Source organism: Mustela nigripes, chromosome 12 (genome assembly GCF_022355385.1).
Source record: "Mustela nigripes isolate SB6536 chromosome 12, MUSNIG.SB6536, whole genome shotgun sequence".
Classification (NCBI taxonomy): domain Eukaryota; kingdom Metazoa; phylum Chordata; class Mammalia; order Carnivora; family Mustelidae; genus Mustela; species Mustela nigripes.
The window spans coordinates 11,294,155-11,313,336 of NC_081568.1; the positions used below are offsets into that span (position 1 = coordinate 11,294,155).

Here is a 19,182-nt window from a genome sequence, read left to right on the forward strand (position 1 = left end):
AGCTGGGCGAAAGTGACTTTTGGGGCTGAATTGATTGCATTGGAGTTGAACCCCTTGGTGCCGCTCCGACCCCACCACGTGCAGCAGACGGGGAGCGTCTATTCTGTTCTCTCTGCCTAAGGAGAGGAGCGGCTACCGTGGAGCCTCCCTGAAGTTACTTTCCGCCAGAGACTTCCTTTGAGAGCGACGGGGGTGGGGGGTTGCGGAGGGGTTCCTCCGGTGTGGCCTCCAACCTGGCAGCTTGCTTGCGGGAGGAAGCCCAGCCTTGTGTGGCGGGAGGGGCTGCCGATTCCATTTTTGGAGGCCAGCGGCCGGCTTCCTGCCAGCCTTCTTCCCCCTCCGAGGTCCGCGCGGCCGGCCGGATCTGGCGTCTGACAATGGGAGACTTTCTCATGCCTGTCCCGGCCCCTTCTGCCCTTCCGCAGGGACTCGGCCATCTCCAGCAACAAGACCCCCCACAACAGCTCCATCAGCCACATCGAGACGGTGCTGCAGCAGCTGGACGAGGCGCAAGCACAGATGGAAGAGCTCTTCCAGGAGCGCAAGATCAAGCTAGAGCTCTTCCTGCAGCTGCGCATCTTCGAGAGGGACGCCATCGACGTGAGTGTGCGCTGCTCTGCGGCATGGCTGCTGCCGCACCTGCTCCTCTCCTTCCTCCTGCAAGGGGGAGGACGGACGGACAGATGGAGGGAGGGAGGGAGGGAGGGGGGAGCGCACCTGGCCCTGGGAACTATCGGCCCCTGCTGGAGGCCGCACTGCAGGGCAGGGGAGGGAAGAGCAGAGCCCATGGGGAGGGAAGCCCAGCTGCCTCCAAGTCGCTTGTGTAAGCCACTCGGGGTCCTACGCCACCCTCCCGGTCTGTGCAGCTCAGGCTCCCACCTGCGCTCCGGGCCCTCACTTCTCCTTCCTGCTGCCCCGGCCCGGCCTCCTCCCAGACAGTGAGAACAGGCCTCGCCTGTGCCGATGGCAGTTTTGGCAGTCTGAAGGCCAGTTTCTTCACAGAAGTGTGTTCACATGATCTTTCATTCTTATTATCTAAATATTACACCTTATATGTGAGGTTTCTTTTCTTTTTCTTCGACAAAAGGGCGGTTCTTAATTCTGTGTCAGAGAAGGTCTTATTTTTGAACTTGATGAAGTACAAGCAGAAGTAAGTATAATTGGATGGCGCCACATCTGTCTGTGGGACGTGATGAACCAAAACTCACTCCAGCCTTGGGGAGGCCTCTTTCCTTGTGCCCGTCAGCTCGGAGAGCAAGTCCCTGTCCAGGTACCTGCAGCCTGCCCACTGGTCCTGTGACTGCCCAGCAGAGTCTGTCGGGTCTGCCTGCCCCATGCTAGTGCCTCGAGGGCGTGCAGACCCAGACCCTCAGTGCCGCTGAAGGCAGAGGGGTGATGGCTGAGCCGTGTGCAGACCGCTTCACTTCTCTCCGCTCAGGGGAGGACCCTTTGCCAGGAGTGGGCCTCGCCTGCTTCTCTCAGGCCTGTCTGTAGGCCCAGTTCTGAGTGGGGGTCTTGATGTGCTGTACAGGAACTGGGCCAGGTCTGGTGCAGGGCCTCTTGGGAGTCTGGTCAACCATCTATCTAAACTTCATCAGTGTTTTCATTAAAGAAAAGCCTTCTTGGCTATTTTCATTGTCATCATTGGTTCATGACAAGAAAAGACTTAAATCCCAGGCACGTTGTCTGGTAAAATCTGTTCTCAGTGTCATGGCCTTTGCAGCCACATGAAGCCGTGTAGAGAAACGGACCCCTGTGCGGAGCTCATGAAGGGCCTGCCCGTGGCTGGTGCCGTGTGCCAGTTCTAGGTTGCAGACCGTATGAACAGAGGACCCAGCTTGCCTCTTTTCCTCTGTGGCCTCTACTCACATGAATTGCTTTGATAAACTTAGCTGCTCTTGAGTAGCTTCAGTGAGGAAACATAGAGCAATCAGGCATGATTTGAAGTTTTTCTTCAAGACCTTGTGATAGTTAAAGAAAATCTCTTGCCTTCATTTGCATTGCTGCAACTTTAGAGGAAAAAAAAGATTCTAATTGTCTTTCCATTTTCAACAAAGCGGTATTTTAAAATGTAGCTCAGGAACCAGAAACACAGTTTTCCCCACCCCAAAGCCACAAAATTCCAAGGGGCCGTAAGAAAGCCAGTGTGTCAGGCCAGGGGCTAGTGCTTCCCTGAGGTGAGGGCATTAAACCTGCCGTTCAGTCACAGGCCAGCTAAAATGTACTTTAAAAGCTTTTAGAATGTTTTAGCCCAAGAATCTCTTTTCTCTGGAATAATCCTGAAATAGGAAAACCCGAACAATTGAGGCTTCGCCTGGGATTTTGTCCCTTATCTGGGAAAATGCTCCATCCTACTGCCCGTAGGAGGCATGGAGTTATCTTTGTGGAAGAAACTTACTGTTCCTTGGCCAATTTTTAAAAAAATCCCTGATATCTCTTTTATCTCATAGTCTTGCCATCTCTCAAAAGTGGATTTAGGTTTTCTATGGCTTAGGAATACTGTAGTCTCAGACTGCTGATGTTCCAGATAAAGTCTGCTCTGTTGGTCTGAGAACAACAAAATTTGACTAACATTCTGTGACAGTCACTATGGAGCACAGTTATATGTACATTGACGAAGAGGAACTTGTAGAATTCATAAACATTTGGGATCCAATTAAAAACAAAGTTACTTCTCCAAAGAATTTGTGTTCAAAAATGACTTCCACTTTCTTGAGCTTTGTTTTTGTCACCGATTTCCTGTCTTCTCTTGTATGGTTAAGAAGCTTTAATGATAAACTTTGGGTGGGATTTTTGCCTGATGATCCTTTGATCACGGCCATTGCCAGGGTTTCTTTAAGCTCAGTGAGTAGTTTTGAATCCTGCTGGTTCTAGAACATTCATCCTTGTTTGTTATCTGCTCTTGAGTGTTGTCTGAGCCTGATGCATTTTCCATGAGACATATTGCTGAGTCCGTCTCAGCCACATCTAACCCTCTCCTACCTCAGTGTCAGAAAAGGGACCTTAAGAAAGAAAATTCCCCTTAGGGTAGAGATGAAGATTAAACTCTTTCCTTTTTTTTTTTTTTTAATTTTTTTTAAAAGATTTTATTTATTTATTTGACAGAGATGGCAGGTAGGCAGAGAGAGAGGAGGAAGCAGGCTCCCTGCGGAGCAGAGAGCCAGATGTGGGGCTCGATCCCAGGACCCTGGGATCATGACCTGAGCCGAAGGCAGAGGCTTTAACCCACTGAGCCACCCAGGTGCCCTGACTCTTTCCTTTTAAAAAATATTTTCCCTCAGTGACTTTGGCTTATGCATAATTTAATATTTTAAAAATTTATTAATCTTATAAATTAGCCCAATTTAATAAATTAATGTGAATACACATACTATATGCAGACCCTACTAATGACTGAATAAATCCAGAAGATTTGTGCTCTAGGAGTCTGGGGAAGCTTGCAGTTTTTATTACTTCCCATCTCCTAGCTAGGTTCAATGTGACCTCTCTCACGTCAGATTTTTACACTCAGGTAGTCACTGCTCATCTGGATAAGGAAATCGGGACTCATGGGAAAGGTTATTCCACTGAGGTAGAGGTAATATAGTATTCTTTCACAAGAGATTTTTTCCTTCTTTCTGGGTTTCATAATTTTTAGCCTTAATTTTAAAAAGTAGATTATGAAAGTTTTCAAACCGACTCCCAAGTAGCAAGGGTGATGCAGCGAACGTCCACATGCCTGTCTCCCAGATGGGGCAGGATTGTGTCTTCTTGCTGCAAACATCCCCACTCTTATTACTGTTGTGCGGTAGTGTCCTAGAGCCAAGTTTTGCCACCTTCCGACTTTCGTAAATATCTCTACAAAGTAAGGCCTTTTCCCACATAACCACAGTCTACCACCCCTCACCAATCAGAGTCCTTGATCGCTAACTAACACCCAGCCCCTGCTTAGACCTCTGCAGCTGCCTGGGGGCGGGGAGGTGTGGGCATCGCTTGTGTGGCTGATAGTCTTTCCATCCAGAATCATCTCTCCATCCACCCTTCTTTTATTTCCTGCTGTGACTTGTTGGAATGACTGCGTTAGCAGAAGAAATTAGGTCCCATGTTCTACGTTCACTTAGTGATTTTCTTCTGTTTTTTCTTTTCCTGGTATTTCCTATAAACTTGAAAGTTCAGTGTAAAGACGTGGTTAAGATTCGCATTCCATTTCTGTGCCAGATGCTCCCAGGGGCCACGGCTTCACTTCTTAGGTGGCTGGTCCTATCTGGTCCCACTTCTTTAGGGAGCTCATGTTGGTCTGTGGGGTTAAGGGCTGGCGGCCTGACCCTCCCGTGAAGTCCCTCCATCCCTTCCATTGTAGTTGACTGCACATTGATGGTCCTGGCCCGAAGCGTTACTTCACTAGGATTTCAATACAGGATTAGAAAAGAACTTTATAATTTTATTGTTTCTACATTTAATAACTAGATCTATCTATAAATGGAAACCTTCCTTCATTGTTATCAAAGGTTTAAATAATTATCTCTTTTACCAGGTTCTAGATAAAGGTTGGTTTGCAGACAACTTCTAATCAGAGGAGTTTTTCATTTAATTTTAAGCTTTTTACCCTTCTTCTTTTAAAAAAAAAATCATTAGGAATTAATGTGTTTTTATAGATTTTTTAAATTTTATTCACTCATGATAGATTTTTTTTTTTTTTTAATTTAACTGCCCCATCTGTGGCTTGTGGGAGCCCCTATAGCTGGCTTCCATGTCCTTTGGACATGGTCACATTAGTCCCTTCCTTCCTTGCTTGGCACAGTGAGATGCTGCGGCAAATACTTATTTTCTAAGTCTTGATCCTAAGAAGGTACTCTCCTTTGTCAGATCATCTCAGACCTTGAGTCTTGGAACGATGAGCTTTCTCAGCAAATGAACGACTTTGACACGGAAGATCTCACGATAGCAGAACAGCGCCTCCAGCACCATGCAGACAAAGCTCTGACCATGAACAACTTGACCTTCGATGTCATCCACCAAGGGCAGGACCTTCTGCAGTATGTCAATGAAGTTCAGGCCTCCGGTAAGGAGTGCATGCCATGCTGTCAGTTGCGGTGTTATCATGTCATACAGGAACTCAACCTGTTAGTGTGCCGGCCGCAAAGTTTAGTGAGCCACCGTGATGTAGATATTCTGGGTACCGGCTCTTCAGAAGGAACAGTTTGCCGTTTTATTTCCACGTCCTGTGATCACGTGTAACATTACGATTAGTGTCCTTACCCTTGTTACTCTTGCCTGTCATCTCAGGGAGCGTGAACTCCGGTTGTACATCCACAAGTGAAATGGGAATCTCAAGATGATCACATCCTTCCTTTCCTGTCTTAGCTGATGTGTTACCAGCAGATGTCACTCTAGGCTCAGAAATGTAGAGAGATGTCCCTAGTGCTTGAAACTTAGCAGCAACCTGCTGCTCCATTCCTCATTTTACACAAATCCGATTAAATGCTTCCTGAAGAGTAAGCTGGGTGCCAGTGGAGGTGCAGCAAAAACAAGCCCAAATTCGCTCACTGGTCAAGCCAAGGGGCTCGAGTGCCCAGTTACCACTGCAGAAACAGATTGATGGGAAATGGGTTTGGTTTGATTAGCTCTACATTCCGTTTTGCTTTGGAACACATCAGATACATTCTTACAGACCCCCTGGCATGCACATGTAAACACTCCTCTGCCCACTCCGCCTTCCTTGCACTTGGCATTCTAGGTAACAGGCCTGTTCCGGGTGGGGCAAATCATCTTCACAAAAGTGCAGTGTGTGTTGTGTGGCTGAAGAGCGGCAGATGTGCCCATCAACCTCTGGGCTCTCCCTTCATTGTCCGCAGGCGTGGAGCTGCTTTGCGATAGAGACGTGGACATGGCAACTCGGGTCCAGGACTTGCTGGAGTTCCTCCACGAGAAGCAGCAGGAGCTGGACGTGGCGGCGGAACAGCATCGGAAGCACCTGGAGCAGTGCGTGCAGCTTCGCCATCTACAGGCCGAAGTGAAGCAGGTAAGCCAGCTGCCGGCCTCGAGGGACCCCACGCTACTAGCCCTCCGGGGAGGGACCTCCTGGCCACCTGGGACACAGAGCACAGCTGTTGGAAGCATGGTGTGAATCTCCATATGGCCACAGCTCGGAGGCAAGGGCAGAGCCAGTGCCTGGACCGCCATGTGCTTCCTCTGCAGTGGGAGACCTTCCCCGCCCAGCAGGTGGATCACCGGAAGGGAACGTCTGCTTAGTTTGTTTTGTCCTTGGTGGTCTCTTGTTGAAACTGAGCACGTTGCTTCTCAGGCTAAATAACTGTAGGATTGTTCTGCCAGATCGGCTGTTTTCAGTCTGCATGGGGTCACAGGCCAGAGAGGGCTAGGGTTGTCTCCTGTGGGCAGCCTGCTCCACTGTCCTATCTCAGAGAGCATGGCCAGATGAAAATGGAACGTCAGCAAGGGGCTGCTCCTGGCTCCTGGCCGATGGGATTCCTGTGCACACTCCTCGTGTATGTGACATTTTATCTCATGATCAGAGAAACCACTCCTACCGCCGTGATACAGGGAAAGTAGGGCTTTCTGGGATTCCGGTGGAGACACAGAAAAGCGTGTGTTAGGTTGAGCAGGGGGAGAAGGGGCCTCTGGAGTGTGAGCAGGTGTGGGCCCTAAGTGGGCGGCACCCACACTCCGGCAGATACACTCTCACACTGGAGAGCTTTAAGGAGCATTTGCTGGTCTCCCATGTGGTGAGATGAGGTATCGTGATCTGCCTCTTAAAGACCAGTTAATAAAACGTTCCTTCTTGCTAAAAACAAAACAGTGTGTCTGAGAAACAAAGGCATAAACTATTCACGAGGAATTGCATTCGCCTATAACAGTCTAAAAGTGGTGCTCAGAAATTACTGACTGGCGTCTGCGTGGCACAGGACAGGTCAGGTAGATACATGGGCGACAAGCTGTCAGGCGGCTGCTGTAGCCCTGGCTCCCCAGCACTTTCCAGGCAGCAGGAGGGATAAGACATAATGGGGAGGAATCAGCATTTGCCTCAGAGAAGAAGGGTGTTCACACGGTGCTGGTCTCAGTAGCTGGAGAGAGAGTCCTGACTGTAACGGAGCAATGGTGGCGGGGCAGTGAAGTGGCTTTCTTTTAACCTCCGCTCCCCACCCCCCAGAGTCAGGGCTTTCTGAGACAGAAGATGAGGAGAAGTAGGTATTGGGTAGGTAAGCAACGGTCTGTGCCACAAATAACTACCCGTGGTGACCTTCCACAGTCCTGTGGTTGCCACAGTTGGGTTGCTCTTGTTGGTGTGTGATGCTGAGAATCCCAGGGGGCGACCCTGAGCCTCGGAGCTCCGGGGAATCTGTTCTTAGGTTAGCGGGCCGTTTAGCACTGGCACTAAATTGGAAAGTATGTTGGTGAAATAAAACAGTTCCCTTATTAAACAGTTTGCTAATTTTGCATATTTATTTAAAAAGGAATGAAAAATATTTTTCTTGGTTATCAGGGAATTATTTCGTGTTTTTTCTAAAGATTTTATTTACTTGAGAGAGAGCGAGTGTGCGGGTGCACGCATGAGCAGGAGTGGAGGGGCAGAGGGAGAGGAAGGAGCAGACTCCCCGCTGAGCAGGGAGCCCAGGACCCTGGGATCATGCCTGGGAAGGCAGAGGCTAAATTGTCTGAGCCACCTAGGCACCACATTTTCAGGGAATTGTGGTAGTAGATATTCTAATAGGTCATCATAATCTGTTTTGACCTGTGGCCTAATAATCACAATCCTCCGGACTCCCCACCTCTTCGGCACCCATTTGAAGCTGTAAGAGAACTGATTTAATTTTAAAATGCAGCACTCAGGATCGGATACTGTGGAAAGACGTCCGGCTGTCGGCAGAGGGATCACAAGGAAACCCGTGCTTCACAGCTGACACGAGCAGCTTGAGCACCTTGTCCGAGTGGCTCGTGTCCCTGCTGGCCCACAGGGGGATCTCCTGCGGGGGCTGATGCTCGGAGGTCCCCGTGTCGTGTTTCAGGTGCTGGGCTGGATCCGCAACGGAGAGTCGATGCTGAACGCTGGACTCATCACAGCCAGCTCGTTGCAAGAGGCAGAGCAGCTGCAGAGGGAGCACGAGCAGTTCCAGCACGCCATCGAGGTAGGGATGCCGGCCCGCCTCCCGCCTCCCGCCTCCCGCCTCCCGCCTCCCGCCTCCCGCCTCCCTCCTGGTCTGCTGAGCCCCCGCTGCCAGGAGCACCTGCACCTGAGAACCCTAGCTGGAGTCTGGGCTGAGGGGCTTTACGTTTTGCGGGTCTTGCCACATGCTCCTGGACAGAGCAGAGCTGTGCACATCACCAATAAACAGCACCGTCCATGGAACTCCTCGACCCTGGTTCCAAGCAGCAGTCCTCACCTTCGTGGGTCAGTGCCAGGCCAGGTCCAGGCCCGCTCAGATTCACTGTCACGGCACATGAATTAATTATTTGTTGTGTTTTTGGGGAGGGGGGAGTTAATTATGGTAGGTAGTCTCAAGGTATTGGGAAAAAGAGCATTTGATTACAGATTACTTGTTATATACATTGAGAAAAAAGCCACAGAAAATACCATTAATTTATTTTCAAGATGGACGTATTTTCAACTACTCAGCTCCAACAGACACATATTAACACTTCTTCCTGAAGCCCAGACTCTAGGCATCTTCTGAAAACTATACGCTATGCCTAGTGATTTCTAATAATTAAGTTGCTAATACGTGTCAGTGTGTCTGGGTGAAGGACAGCGTTGGTCATGTTGCATATAATCTTTTGTGGGGTCATTTAGTACCTTTCTAGTAAAATGCAAAATTTTGCTGTGGCAAAAAAAAAAAAAAGTAGAAAAAGAAAATTACTCTGTGTCCACAGAGACCCATGTACTCCCACTAACTGCTCTTCTGTCTGGTGCTGTGATTCTTCTTTGGGAGAATCTGACCTGTCAGCCCCTCACGGAATCTTCTAATGAACATCCACAAGCAGGAATTCCTACTGGGTTTCTGATGTTATTTTCATATTTTAATATGGCATGAGCCTCCAGAGTATACCCTTAGCTCCTTCCTGGCTTTGAATTAGGTTTCTCTCTCTCTCTTTTTAAAGGTCTATAGTTCTTGAAAACTTTTTACTCAAGTCTAAAGTTTAAGGTAAAAATGAAAAAGGCATTCAGGGTGGCCACCTTTTCTCCATGTGTCTGTGTGCCTCCAGCTGCTGTTATAAGGAAGCTCAATAGGAAGAATAAACTTGGAACATTTCAGCAGCTTTTTCAGAGTATTGGCTCTTAAGGCTTTTCTCTGCTATTTCTCAAGCTGAGAACCCCACGATGGGGACCCATTCTGGAATGTCATAATGAATTTCATCTTCATTAGGTAATTTAAATATAAATGCAATTGTTGTTAGGCATGAAAACTATGAAAACAACTTCTTCTTCTTCTTCTTCTTTTTTTGACCGAGCAGTCTGCTGTGTTTGTGGAAGTGTCCTAATGAGTATTAAGTGAAGTTGTTTCTATAAAAACAGGAGGAGCGGTACCACAGCAGCCTTCCGTGTTCCTTTCCAGTAAAAGCATGGCAGCCCTGTTAAGTAAGCATCCCTTCTCCTTTCTATTTCCTTAGAAAACACACCAGAGCGCCCTGCAGGTGCAGCAGAAGGCAGAAGCCATGCTGCAGGCCAATCACTACGACATGGACATGATTCGGGACTGCGCCGAGAAGGTGGCCTCCCACTGGCAGCAGCTCATGCTCAAGATGGAAGACCGCCTCAAGCTCGTGAACGCGTCTGTCGCCTTCTACAAAACCTCAGAGCAGGTGAGGAGGCAGGTCCTGTGCCCTGGGCTCCTGACCAGCCTTTTATGTTGAGCTGCGTTTTATCGGACAGCTCTGTCATTAACCCCGCAGTCATTACTAAGCCCGTCAGTTCAACTGCAGGCAGGGAAGAGCATTCTAGAAGTAGAAGAATTACTGCTTATCTCAGGAATCAAAGAGTAATAGGTTGGAAAGGAGCTGAGAAGACCTTCGTTTTCCTCTCATTTAAATACATAGGCTGAAACACACCAGAGAGAGACCAGGAATTCTGCTTTTATTTGGTTTTTGTTCTGAAAGGCCTGTCTACTGCCTGCTTTGTCCCCTGCATTTGTCCTCGCTTAAGACAGAGCCCATGGTTCCTTCCGATGGTCTTGGTCCCCAGGCCAGCACCTTTGTCCCCAGCATATGACCTGCCACACTTGCCAGAGATGCTGACCTGTGCCTGACCGGCCTGCTCTGAGCCTGCAACTCCTCTGCTCACAGGTCTGCAGTGTCCTCGAGAGCCTGGAGCAGGAGTACAAGAGAGAAGAGGACTGGTGTGGAGGAGCTGACAAGCTGGGCCCCAACTCGGAGACAGACCATGTCACTCCAATGATCAGCAAGCATCTGGAGCAAAAGGAAGCATTCCTGAAGGTATGTAGGCAGCCCTTTGGGGTGCTGGTGCCTCTCTGAACAGGGGACACAGACGTGGGAGGGTTTGCCTGAAGGTGGCAGGGTCTGGACTGTCCCGTCAGAGAACCACAGATGTCCCCACGTGCCAGGCGTCTGGCTGCCTCCACGTCCCCGGGGGCTCCCCCCACCTGCAGCTTTCCCCTGTGTGACATTGCATCAGCCCCGGGCCAGCTGGTCAGAGAAAGTCTTAAAATCTTCCATTTGTGATTTGCACTCTGGTTTTCCCAGAGAGCTGGAAACCCCTGTGAATAGGGCCTGGGTGGACATCAGAACACCAGATGATTCTGAGCAGAGACTGACTGATTTGGTGAGACAGAAATGCCTATAGCTTAAAGAATCTTCCTTTGGAAATTCAGCCTTTTTAGAAATAAAGCCTGAACCCAGTGCAGAGTAGACCCAAAGCAGGAACAGCTCTTGTGGTATGCAGGGTTGGTTACTTCGTTCAGGAAGCATTTCCTGCAAAAGAAACTTAATCCCATTCAAGCCCGGCTGGAAGTCTGGACTCTGAGAAGCTTTAAATGAGGAGGTTCTCTAGTTGCCTGTCGTGTGTGTACCTAAATCACCCAGATGTTCTACAAGGTGCTTAAAACATTGGGCAACATTTCCATGTTTCTGTGATGCGTTCTTTCACTCTTGACAATCTTCTGAGGCTCTACCTGTCGTCACTCAGACCTTCAAGAATAGGTGCGGTGTGTGCTTTTCATTGTCACTTTATTGAGTTTTGCTTTGGCCTTCTGACCTCCCGACCCCATTTCCTGTTACATTTCATAGTTTCTGTTTCCATCCCGAAGGTGATGTCTGTCCTGACAGAGTTACTGTTTAGTCTGGGAGAACAGATTGTAACTCTTAGAAAATTCTATCTGGTCATTTGTTTTGAGTTTCCATCACATGACTTTCTTTTTAGCTGATCAGGGTGGGAAAGCGGCTGGTGACTCCCTCAGCCTCCAGCTGAACCATTTCAAAGGGGACTTGAAAGCTCCGGCCTTATGTGTCCTTGCTTGTTACGTTTATGAAATGCCCGCCACTGTGAGGACATTTCGGTTGGAACCCTCATAATTTGCCTCTCTTTTTCTGCAGTCCATTCAGAATAAAGCAGAATTAAATACTCCGTAGTCTAAGTAAGACAGATACTTAAATAAAATTATAAAATAAAATACTCACTGATCTGTTCACATTCCTTTACTCAGCTAGGTTCACTAGTGTCTGTGTATTGGATATCTTTAAACTTTTCACTATGAAAGTTTAAAGATACATACAAAAATAGAACAGGTAACAAACTCCTGGGTCCTTATCCAGTGTCTGTAAACATCGGCACCTGGGCATAATGCCCACCTTCCCTGGGCTGCTTTAAATTCTAGATGTTACATCATTTTATTTGTAAATACTTCCATATGTATCTAAACAGTAAATTCTGCCTTTCTGAAACAACTGCAATATCATTATTAGATCCTGGAAATTAACAGTATCTCTTATACAAAATCCAACAGTGTTCAAATTTCCCATTTCAATTGTCCAATTGAATTCAATTGGTTCAAATTGACCAATATTGTCTTTTATATGTGGTTTTAATCAGGATTCAAACACGGTCCGCCTGTTGACTGTATTGACATATTTCTGAAGCCTCTTTTAATCTAAATACCAGCCCCTCTTTTATTACTATCTATTAGCTGAAGAAGTAAGTCACCCAGGCTGTAGCATTTCTCTCCCTCTGGATTTCTGTAATTGCATCCTGGGGAGTCATTTTGTGCCATCCTGGATTCTCTAAGTGTGTTCTGTTGAGAGCCTCATTTCAATTCAGGCTGGAGTGTGAGTGTGTGTGCGCGTGTGCTCCGCATACCTGGTGTTCTGTTAGGAGGCACACGAGTTCCGCTTCTCTTTGTGTCTGTGTGATACGAGGACTTCCCAGTGCTTCAGATGTGCGGAGTCCGTTCATCCATCATGTGCTTCTCTGTCTGCATTTACCTGATGGGCCTAGTACCCTGGGGTGAGAATGCCACGTTAGGAGTTGCAGAATGGTGAGATTCTGTCTTCTTCTGCCTTGATGAGCTAGAATTATTCCCTCCTTAGCTATTTGGTTACTCTCAAACAGAATGTGTCCAGAGAAGGCAGGCTAAGTGCTTGAATCTTTCCATTTGCTTATCATTTTCAGAATAATGGGTTGTTTGCCCTGGCAACCTCTACATAGGATTAATTTTTGTTCTGTCTTCCTGGATTTTAAGATATTTGGTATATTTTGATCAATTGCAGTCATTTATCCTTTTATACTCAACTCGTCCCATTCATGGAAGCTCCTTCCAGTCAGGTTGGCTCTGACGTCCTCCTCGCATAACCACGGTCGTCCACTGCCGCTTCCTCACTGTTTGGAACGCAGCCGATTTCAGGCTAATCTGAGGAGACTCAGGATACGTTCTTCTTTTAATTAAAAACTGTCCCAACTCCATCTACTGCAAAGGCCTGGAAACAGTGACCACCCAGAAACAATGAGCTCCCTGTGTCTTGTCCAGATTGTGGCCTAAATACCCTGTATCTGAAGGAGGAGACAGAGCTTCTGGAAGAAAGAGTAACTCCGGAAAGGAGATAGGAAATGGATAAGATATTTCCAACTCAAATATAATTAAGAATATTTTTCCTCTTGTTTTTTAAAAATATATTAGTAAAATTAACTTATTTGGTTTATAAATGTGGAATCCACCAGTTATCTATTGCCATAGTAACACCACAAATCAAGGCACCCCCAAACTGACGGCTCACCCCAGGTGTTGGCAGTCTAAGCCCCTGAGAGCTGAATCCATCTGCTCTCCCCATCTCCGTGCTGCCCGTGGCTGCTTTCCTCCACAGTGGCTGGGTTCAGTACTGGCAACAGGGAGACAGAAAATCTATGACTTGGAAAGCTGAAAATACTGTCTGCTTTTTCTAGAAATCCGGGCACAGCTTAGCTGGGTGCTCTGAGTCAAGGTTTCTCCCAAGGCTGTAGTCAGGGTGTTGCCTGGGAGATGTGGTCAGCTCAAGACCTAGCAGGAGAAGGCCTCCAGCTTCTCCCTCTGACTGCCAGCAGCCACTCTCAGTCCCCTGCCCCGTGCGCCTCTCTGTAGGGTGGCGCTCAACACAGCAGCTGGCTTCATCAGAGCAAGAGCTCCAAGACAGATTTTTTTTTTAAATTGAAAGAGGATATAACCTATGCACTCTCCAAACCGCAAGTTGGCCCGATGAATGTTTTAGGTCAAGACATGCGTTAGAGCTGTATGGTGTTGTCGTCCGTATGTACTCAAAACACGTGTTTGTCTAAGTCATGTTAACAACACGCTGCCCTCCATGTATCTCTTAGGCTTGCACACTCGCTAGAAGGAATGCAGATGTCTTCTTGAAATACCTGCACAGGAACAGTGTCAACATGCCAGGAATGGTGACACATATCAAAGCCCCTGAACAACAAGTAAAAAGTGAGTACCACTACGAGTCATTCTACTGGCGAGCAGTACGAGTTGTTTGGCAAGAAGTGTTCGAAGATCCTGACATCCAGGGCTTCATTTTATTTGTTTTTATGTTTTATTTTTAAATTTTTATATTTTATTTATTTATTTGAGAGAGCACAAGCACAAGCTGGGGGAGCAGCAGAGGGAGAGGGAGACGCAGACCCCCCAGTGAGCAGGGAGCCTGATGCGGGGCTTGACCTCCAGACCCTGGAATCATGACCTGGGCCAAGCAGCCGCAGCCGCTTAACTGCTTAACGGATTGAGCCACCCACGGCTTCATTTTAAATGTCTGTTTCATATTAACATTCTTGGCAGTTACCTTTGACTAATAATAAAATATGAAGCAAATGATATAGATTGATACTTTGTTGAATAAAGTTGAAGAGTATAAGCAGGGACAAAATGCAGCATGATATTTATTAGCATGGACTATTTTGTGCAAGCAAGGGAAAATATTGTAAATTGGGGAAAACCAGAATTTATCTATAGTCAAATACTTTTAAAAGTTCAAGTCAGGAAATTGTACACCAAATTTTTGCTGGAAGGTATTATTGATTCTATATACTTAAAACATTAATAAAATCAAATTGCCAAATATCATACCTTTTGGTATCATTTGAGTGTAAAAGTCTATAAAGGTATGTTTTTATGTATGCATATATATAATATAAGTGCGTAGAAACTGATCTGGGAAAATTTGATACTAAACTGTTAATAGGATCAGTATGAATAGAAGCAAGGGGGACCGAGGGTTTTTACTTTAGAATTCTGACTGAGTACTTAACAATGAAAATACATGAAGGTGTTCTCTAACTTAAAACTTGGATTTAATCATAGTTGTTTGTTTGTTTGTTTGTTTTGTTTTGTTTTGTTTTTTACAATTAAGATGACTTGGAAATAGATCCTCAGAAAAATGAATAAGAGTTTGAGAGAGTCTTGACAGCAAGGCCCCTGCCGTCCTCCCGGGGGGCTTCAGAGGCTGGCAGTAAGCAGAGGAGGAACCTGGGCCCACAGCCTGAGCGCTCAGAGTTGGGTTTCATAACCCATTAACAAATGATTCATCTCACTTTTTAAACCCATACAATGGGCAGAAACTTTTGTACCTTATATTCCCTCCTTGTTCATCTGGATTCATCTGTCAGAGTTGTCACAGAAAAATGTCACATTGGTAGAGTCCCCAGGCTACACAGAGGAGAGTCATCTTTGGTGGGTTTCTCTCTCGGGGAGATGAGTGACTAACACAGCCACTTCTCAGCAAGTTACTGGCATTGGTGATCAGTTCATTTGGCTCATTTCCTATGACCGTCACTGCCTTTCTCTCCTCCATCAGTATTGCCTTTGGTTGTTGGTTGTACTCGGCTTTCTTTGATCGCAGATGTAAGGATCCTTACCACGTTGTACCAGTCCGAGGGGTGTGTGTGCGTGTGAGGAGTGTGTGTCCCACATGCACACTTACTGGGTGGTCACTGTGTTTGCTGCTCTGTGTTATCATTCTGGATGCTCTGAAGAGCTAAAACCGAAATGTCCCGTTTCTCTCATTGGGCACTTGGGGACAAGAGATTTACATGTGTAACAGTGCAGTAAATCCACGTAAGGGTGATGGTGCCGGAAGAGACTGTGTCCCAGGACCCCAGATAGTCCTTCAGGGGCATGAGGAAGCCCCAGGACGGTTTCCGTCCTAGTCCCGGTGGGGTGCTCCATGCTCTGCCTGGCCGCTTACTCTCCCCAAGTCAGTCAGGCCCCAGGCAGGGACTGTAGAAAGAAGAGCCTGGAAATGACCCATTGGCTCATGTTAGTTTTACACGTGATGTTTTTATTTAAATGGTAGCTTAATTTTTTGACTAGCCTCAAACTTCAAAGTCTTAATTTGTGTCACTACATTAGTTTACTTTTTCAGTAAAGATAGTGGAGCATGACCACCGAGCTCCCTCGTAAATCCTGCTCACAGGTTCATGTTAAGCATCTAACTCTTGATCTCAGCTCAGGTCTTGATCGCAGGGTGGTAAGTGCAAGCCTCAGATTGGGCTCCCAACACGGGGTGTCGAGTCTACTTAATAATAATGTATCTTAGTCCTCTTTCTATATCAGACTTTAAAGATCTGCTCTATCATATGGATATCTAATGTCCAGTATAATGATTTCATAGTTGTCTTAACCTGTCCCCTAGTTGGGCTCAGATGTCACTGCCAGTTTTTCCAAACAGTGCCTTCATGTTCATGCACCCGAGTACATATGGCTTGTGTAAGCGCCGTACATCTGAAGGATAAATTGCTGGTTCAGAGATGTGCGCGCTTCCGGTGATGCCACCTATTGCCAGAGTGCCCGCTGCAAGAGTGGTGCTGTTTCCCCTCAGTAACACGGGGTCACCCATGCATGTTCCTCTCCCCCCATCCTGCCAGTGCTGGATAGCACCAGTGCTTGCAGGAAAAGCGTGCGGGATGGCCTCTTTGTTTGAGTGAGGTTAAACATGTTTGTGTGTATTTAGTGGTCATGTTACAAGCTTCATGTTTATATGCTTTGCTCGGGGCACCCGGATGGCTTAGTCAGGTAAGCGTCTGCTTTCAGCTCAGGTCATGATCCCAGGGTCCTGGGATTGAGCCCCATGTAGGGCTCCCTGCTCAGAGGAGAGTCTCTTCTTCCTCTCCCTCTGCCCCTCCACCTGCTTGTGCTCACGCTCTCTTGCACGATCACTCTCTCAAATAAATAAGTAAAATCTAAAAATAAAAATAAATCTTTTTACACTTTGCTCATTTTTCTAATGAACCTTTCATCTTTTTCCTGACTAGCAAGTACATTTTGTCTGTGTCTTATATTTTTCCAATAATTTTAACTTGCTTTTTATTGGTGCTGTACTGTTATGGTGGGTTTTTTTTTTTTTTTTTTATCTATCGGGGTTTTTTGGCCTTTCTGGCTCCATGCTTCTCTGCTTCGTGTCCTTGCTCCTCCTAATGATTTATATTTTTGTTTTTGTCTTTATTTTTTAAAAAAAGGAGAAGAAAAAAAACTTTTCTTCTAGTACTTCACCATTATGACATAGATCCTATATACTAAATAACTTCTACAAGAAGGTTTTAATGTTGTTGAACAAATTACCTACTCCTGAAGTTTTTCCAGCCATTGTCAGATTGCCCTTCAGGGGGTGCATAGCTTATCCCACTCATCCAGATAACGCGAGATATTGGACGTCAGCCTTCAGTTTCCCATGACCTCAATCATAAGATAACCGATTGGGGTAAGAGCAGAAGGAGAGCTCTGGTGGACACACTCACTCACTGAGTGGGGAGAGCAAGCTGTGTGGCCCTTAATCTAATACTCTGTCTTGCACTGACATTTGCATAAAGTCTTTAAATAACATTGGATGGGATTTTGCAAGTGTTTCCACTGCTTGTAAGTACCAACATACGTCTTTGTTTTTGCTCTCTTAGATATCTTGAATGAACTCTTCCAGCGGGAGAACAGGGTATTGCATTATTGGACCATGAGAAAGAGACGGCTAGACCAGTGCCAGCAGTACGTGGTCTTTGAACGAAGTGCCAAGCAGGTCGGTCATTACACCAGGCTCCCCCATGCTCTCTGGCCTCCACTGGGTGGCTCTTGACACATCAGCCGTTTCTGAAAACCACTTTCAAATGATCAAAACAGTCATGTCTTTTAAATAAATTTATCATGAAAAGAAAACCCCTACCCTGTAAAAATGTGATTTGGGCCCTCAGCAAGTGTGTCACACAGCTGGCCTCCCCTGCCATTAGCTCAGACATAAGACCACCAGGTACAAGCCCTAATGACAATGATTCAAAAATTGTTGCAGAAGCTAGGTTCTGTACTTGTAGAAATACTATAGTGGGTGGGTTTTTTGTTGTTTTTTGCTGTAATTATATTTTCAAGATAAAATTTTGTTCTTCAGATAACTTGAGCTAAAATTAGGTAAGAAATGTTTCAGAATTTCTAAGAATTCAGCAGAGTTAAAAAATGTTCATGCAGTTAACTAATTCAGAGACTTCAAGAGAGTGCATTTGCGGAGCATGGGGCTTGCTCACTTAGTAGAGCACAGGACTCCTGATCTCAGGGTCATGAGTTCAAGCCGCATGGTGGGTGTAGAGCCTACTTAAAAAATAAGTAAAAAGGTAAGGCTAGAGTTTCCGTCTTCTGAAGTCATTTTAGGATAAGTGCTTCCACCAGTATGGTTAATCGTGGAAGATCGTTTTAGGGTAAAGTCTGTCTGACCCTAACATGAACTACGATTCCTGTCACTTCTTGGCATTAACGGTAGCACAGGAATCCGTAAGCTGTTGGTCCAGAATGTAGAGAGTCGGGAGGGCACGGAGGGCAGAAGTCTCGCTTGCAGAACACCTGTGTGAGCCATCTCGTGTTCTGCATGTCGGGGAGCTTAAAGTCACTGGGGCCTCTTCAGTGCTGTGGGTCGTGGTCACTGTATCAGACATGGACAGTCTTCTAATTTCACCGGTGCCTGCCACAGAGTTGGCATTCAGTTAAATCTTTTAGCTCAAGAAAGATTGAATTTTCCTCATTCCCACTTAGGGAGAATATTTTCGATTTGGTCAGTATTGGTTTCAGGTGGGCAGTGAGGGGCTCAGAACGGCTTAGTTCCCCTGAGGCTAGTAAGCCAGAGCTCCTGGACTGTAGACCTGGCACCAGCTTCAGCCCTTCCCTTATCTCTGCTGATGTTACCAGAAGTAGTTAGAGTCCCAACAGAAGTGGCAAGCAGCATTTTTCAGTGTTTAAATATATTTTATTTAATGACAGTTCAACCAAATTTCAGACTTACGGGGCCTAATTTTGTTTCTAAGTAGAGATTGTCTCATAATCTCTTCTCATATGTCTTTCTTTATTGTTTCTCTGCCGAAAGACTAGCAGTCATTTAGCTACAGAGAACACAATTGTAAATAATTACTTTAATAGAGAAAAACAATGGAATGTGTTGTTGCTTTTTCCTGAAGTCAGTTCATTTGTCCAAAATGAAATCTGGAAGTGCTGGCCTTTGCAAGCCTATTGGGTTCTGTTCTGTACTGTGCTCACAGTCCTGCACTGAAACTGCTTATCTATAACCCCAGTTCTGGAGGCGCTCCCTGATGCACGGCACCCTGAGCTTAACTGGCAGGAATGCAGAGTGCTGATTCAGGCCCCGGCTCTGGGGGCGAGTCCCGGCCCTCGGACTTCCCAGGCTCCTCTGGCCTCCTCAGTGCTCTCCCCAGGCTCCCCGCTGGCATTCTCCTAGGCTGTATGG

General features: G+C 46.6%; 1 protein-coding gene across 6 annotated transcripts in view; it reads left to right on the forward strand.

Moving 5' to 3' along the window:
• TRIO (trio Rho guanine nucleotide exchange factor) overlaps positions 1 to 19,182 on the forward strand; it is a 339,733-nt gene that overhangs the window by 204,246 nt on the left and 116,305 nt on the right. For all 6 annotated transcript variants that reach the window (XM_059416916.1, XM_059416919.1, XM_059416917.1 and 3 more), the window contains exons 13-20: positions 426 to 600; positions 4,846 to 5,041; positions 5,835 to 6,001; positions 8,004 to 8,123; positions 9,604 to 9,795; positions 10,276 to 10,425; positions 13,790 to 13,904; positions 17,363 to 17,478. In XM_059416916.1, coding sequence (XP_059272899.1) covers positions 426 to 600; positions 4,846 to 5,041; positions 5,835 to 6,001; positions 8,004 to 8,123; positions 9,604 to 9,795; positions 10,276 to 10,425; positions 13,790 to 13,904; positions 17,363 to 17,478 — 1,231 coding nt within the window. The remainder of the gene's footprint in view (positions 1 to 425; positions 601 to 4,845; positions 5,042 to 5,834; positions 6,002 to 8,003; positions 8,124 to 9,603; positions 9,796 to 10,275; positions 10,426 to 13,789; positions 13,905 to 17,362; positions 17,479 to 19,182) is intronic.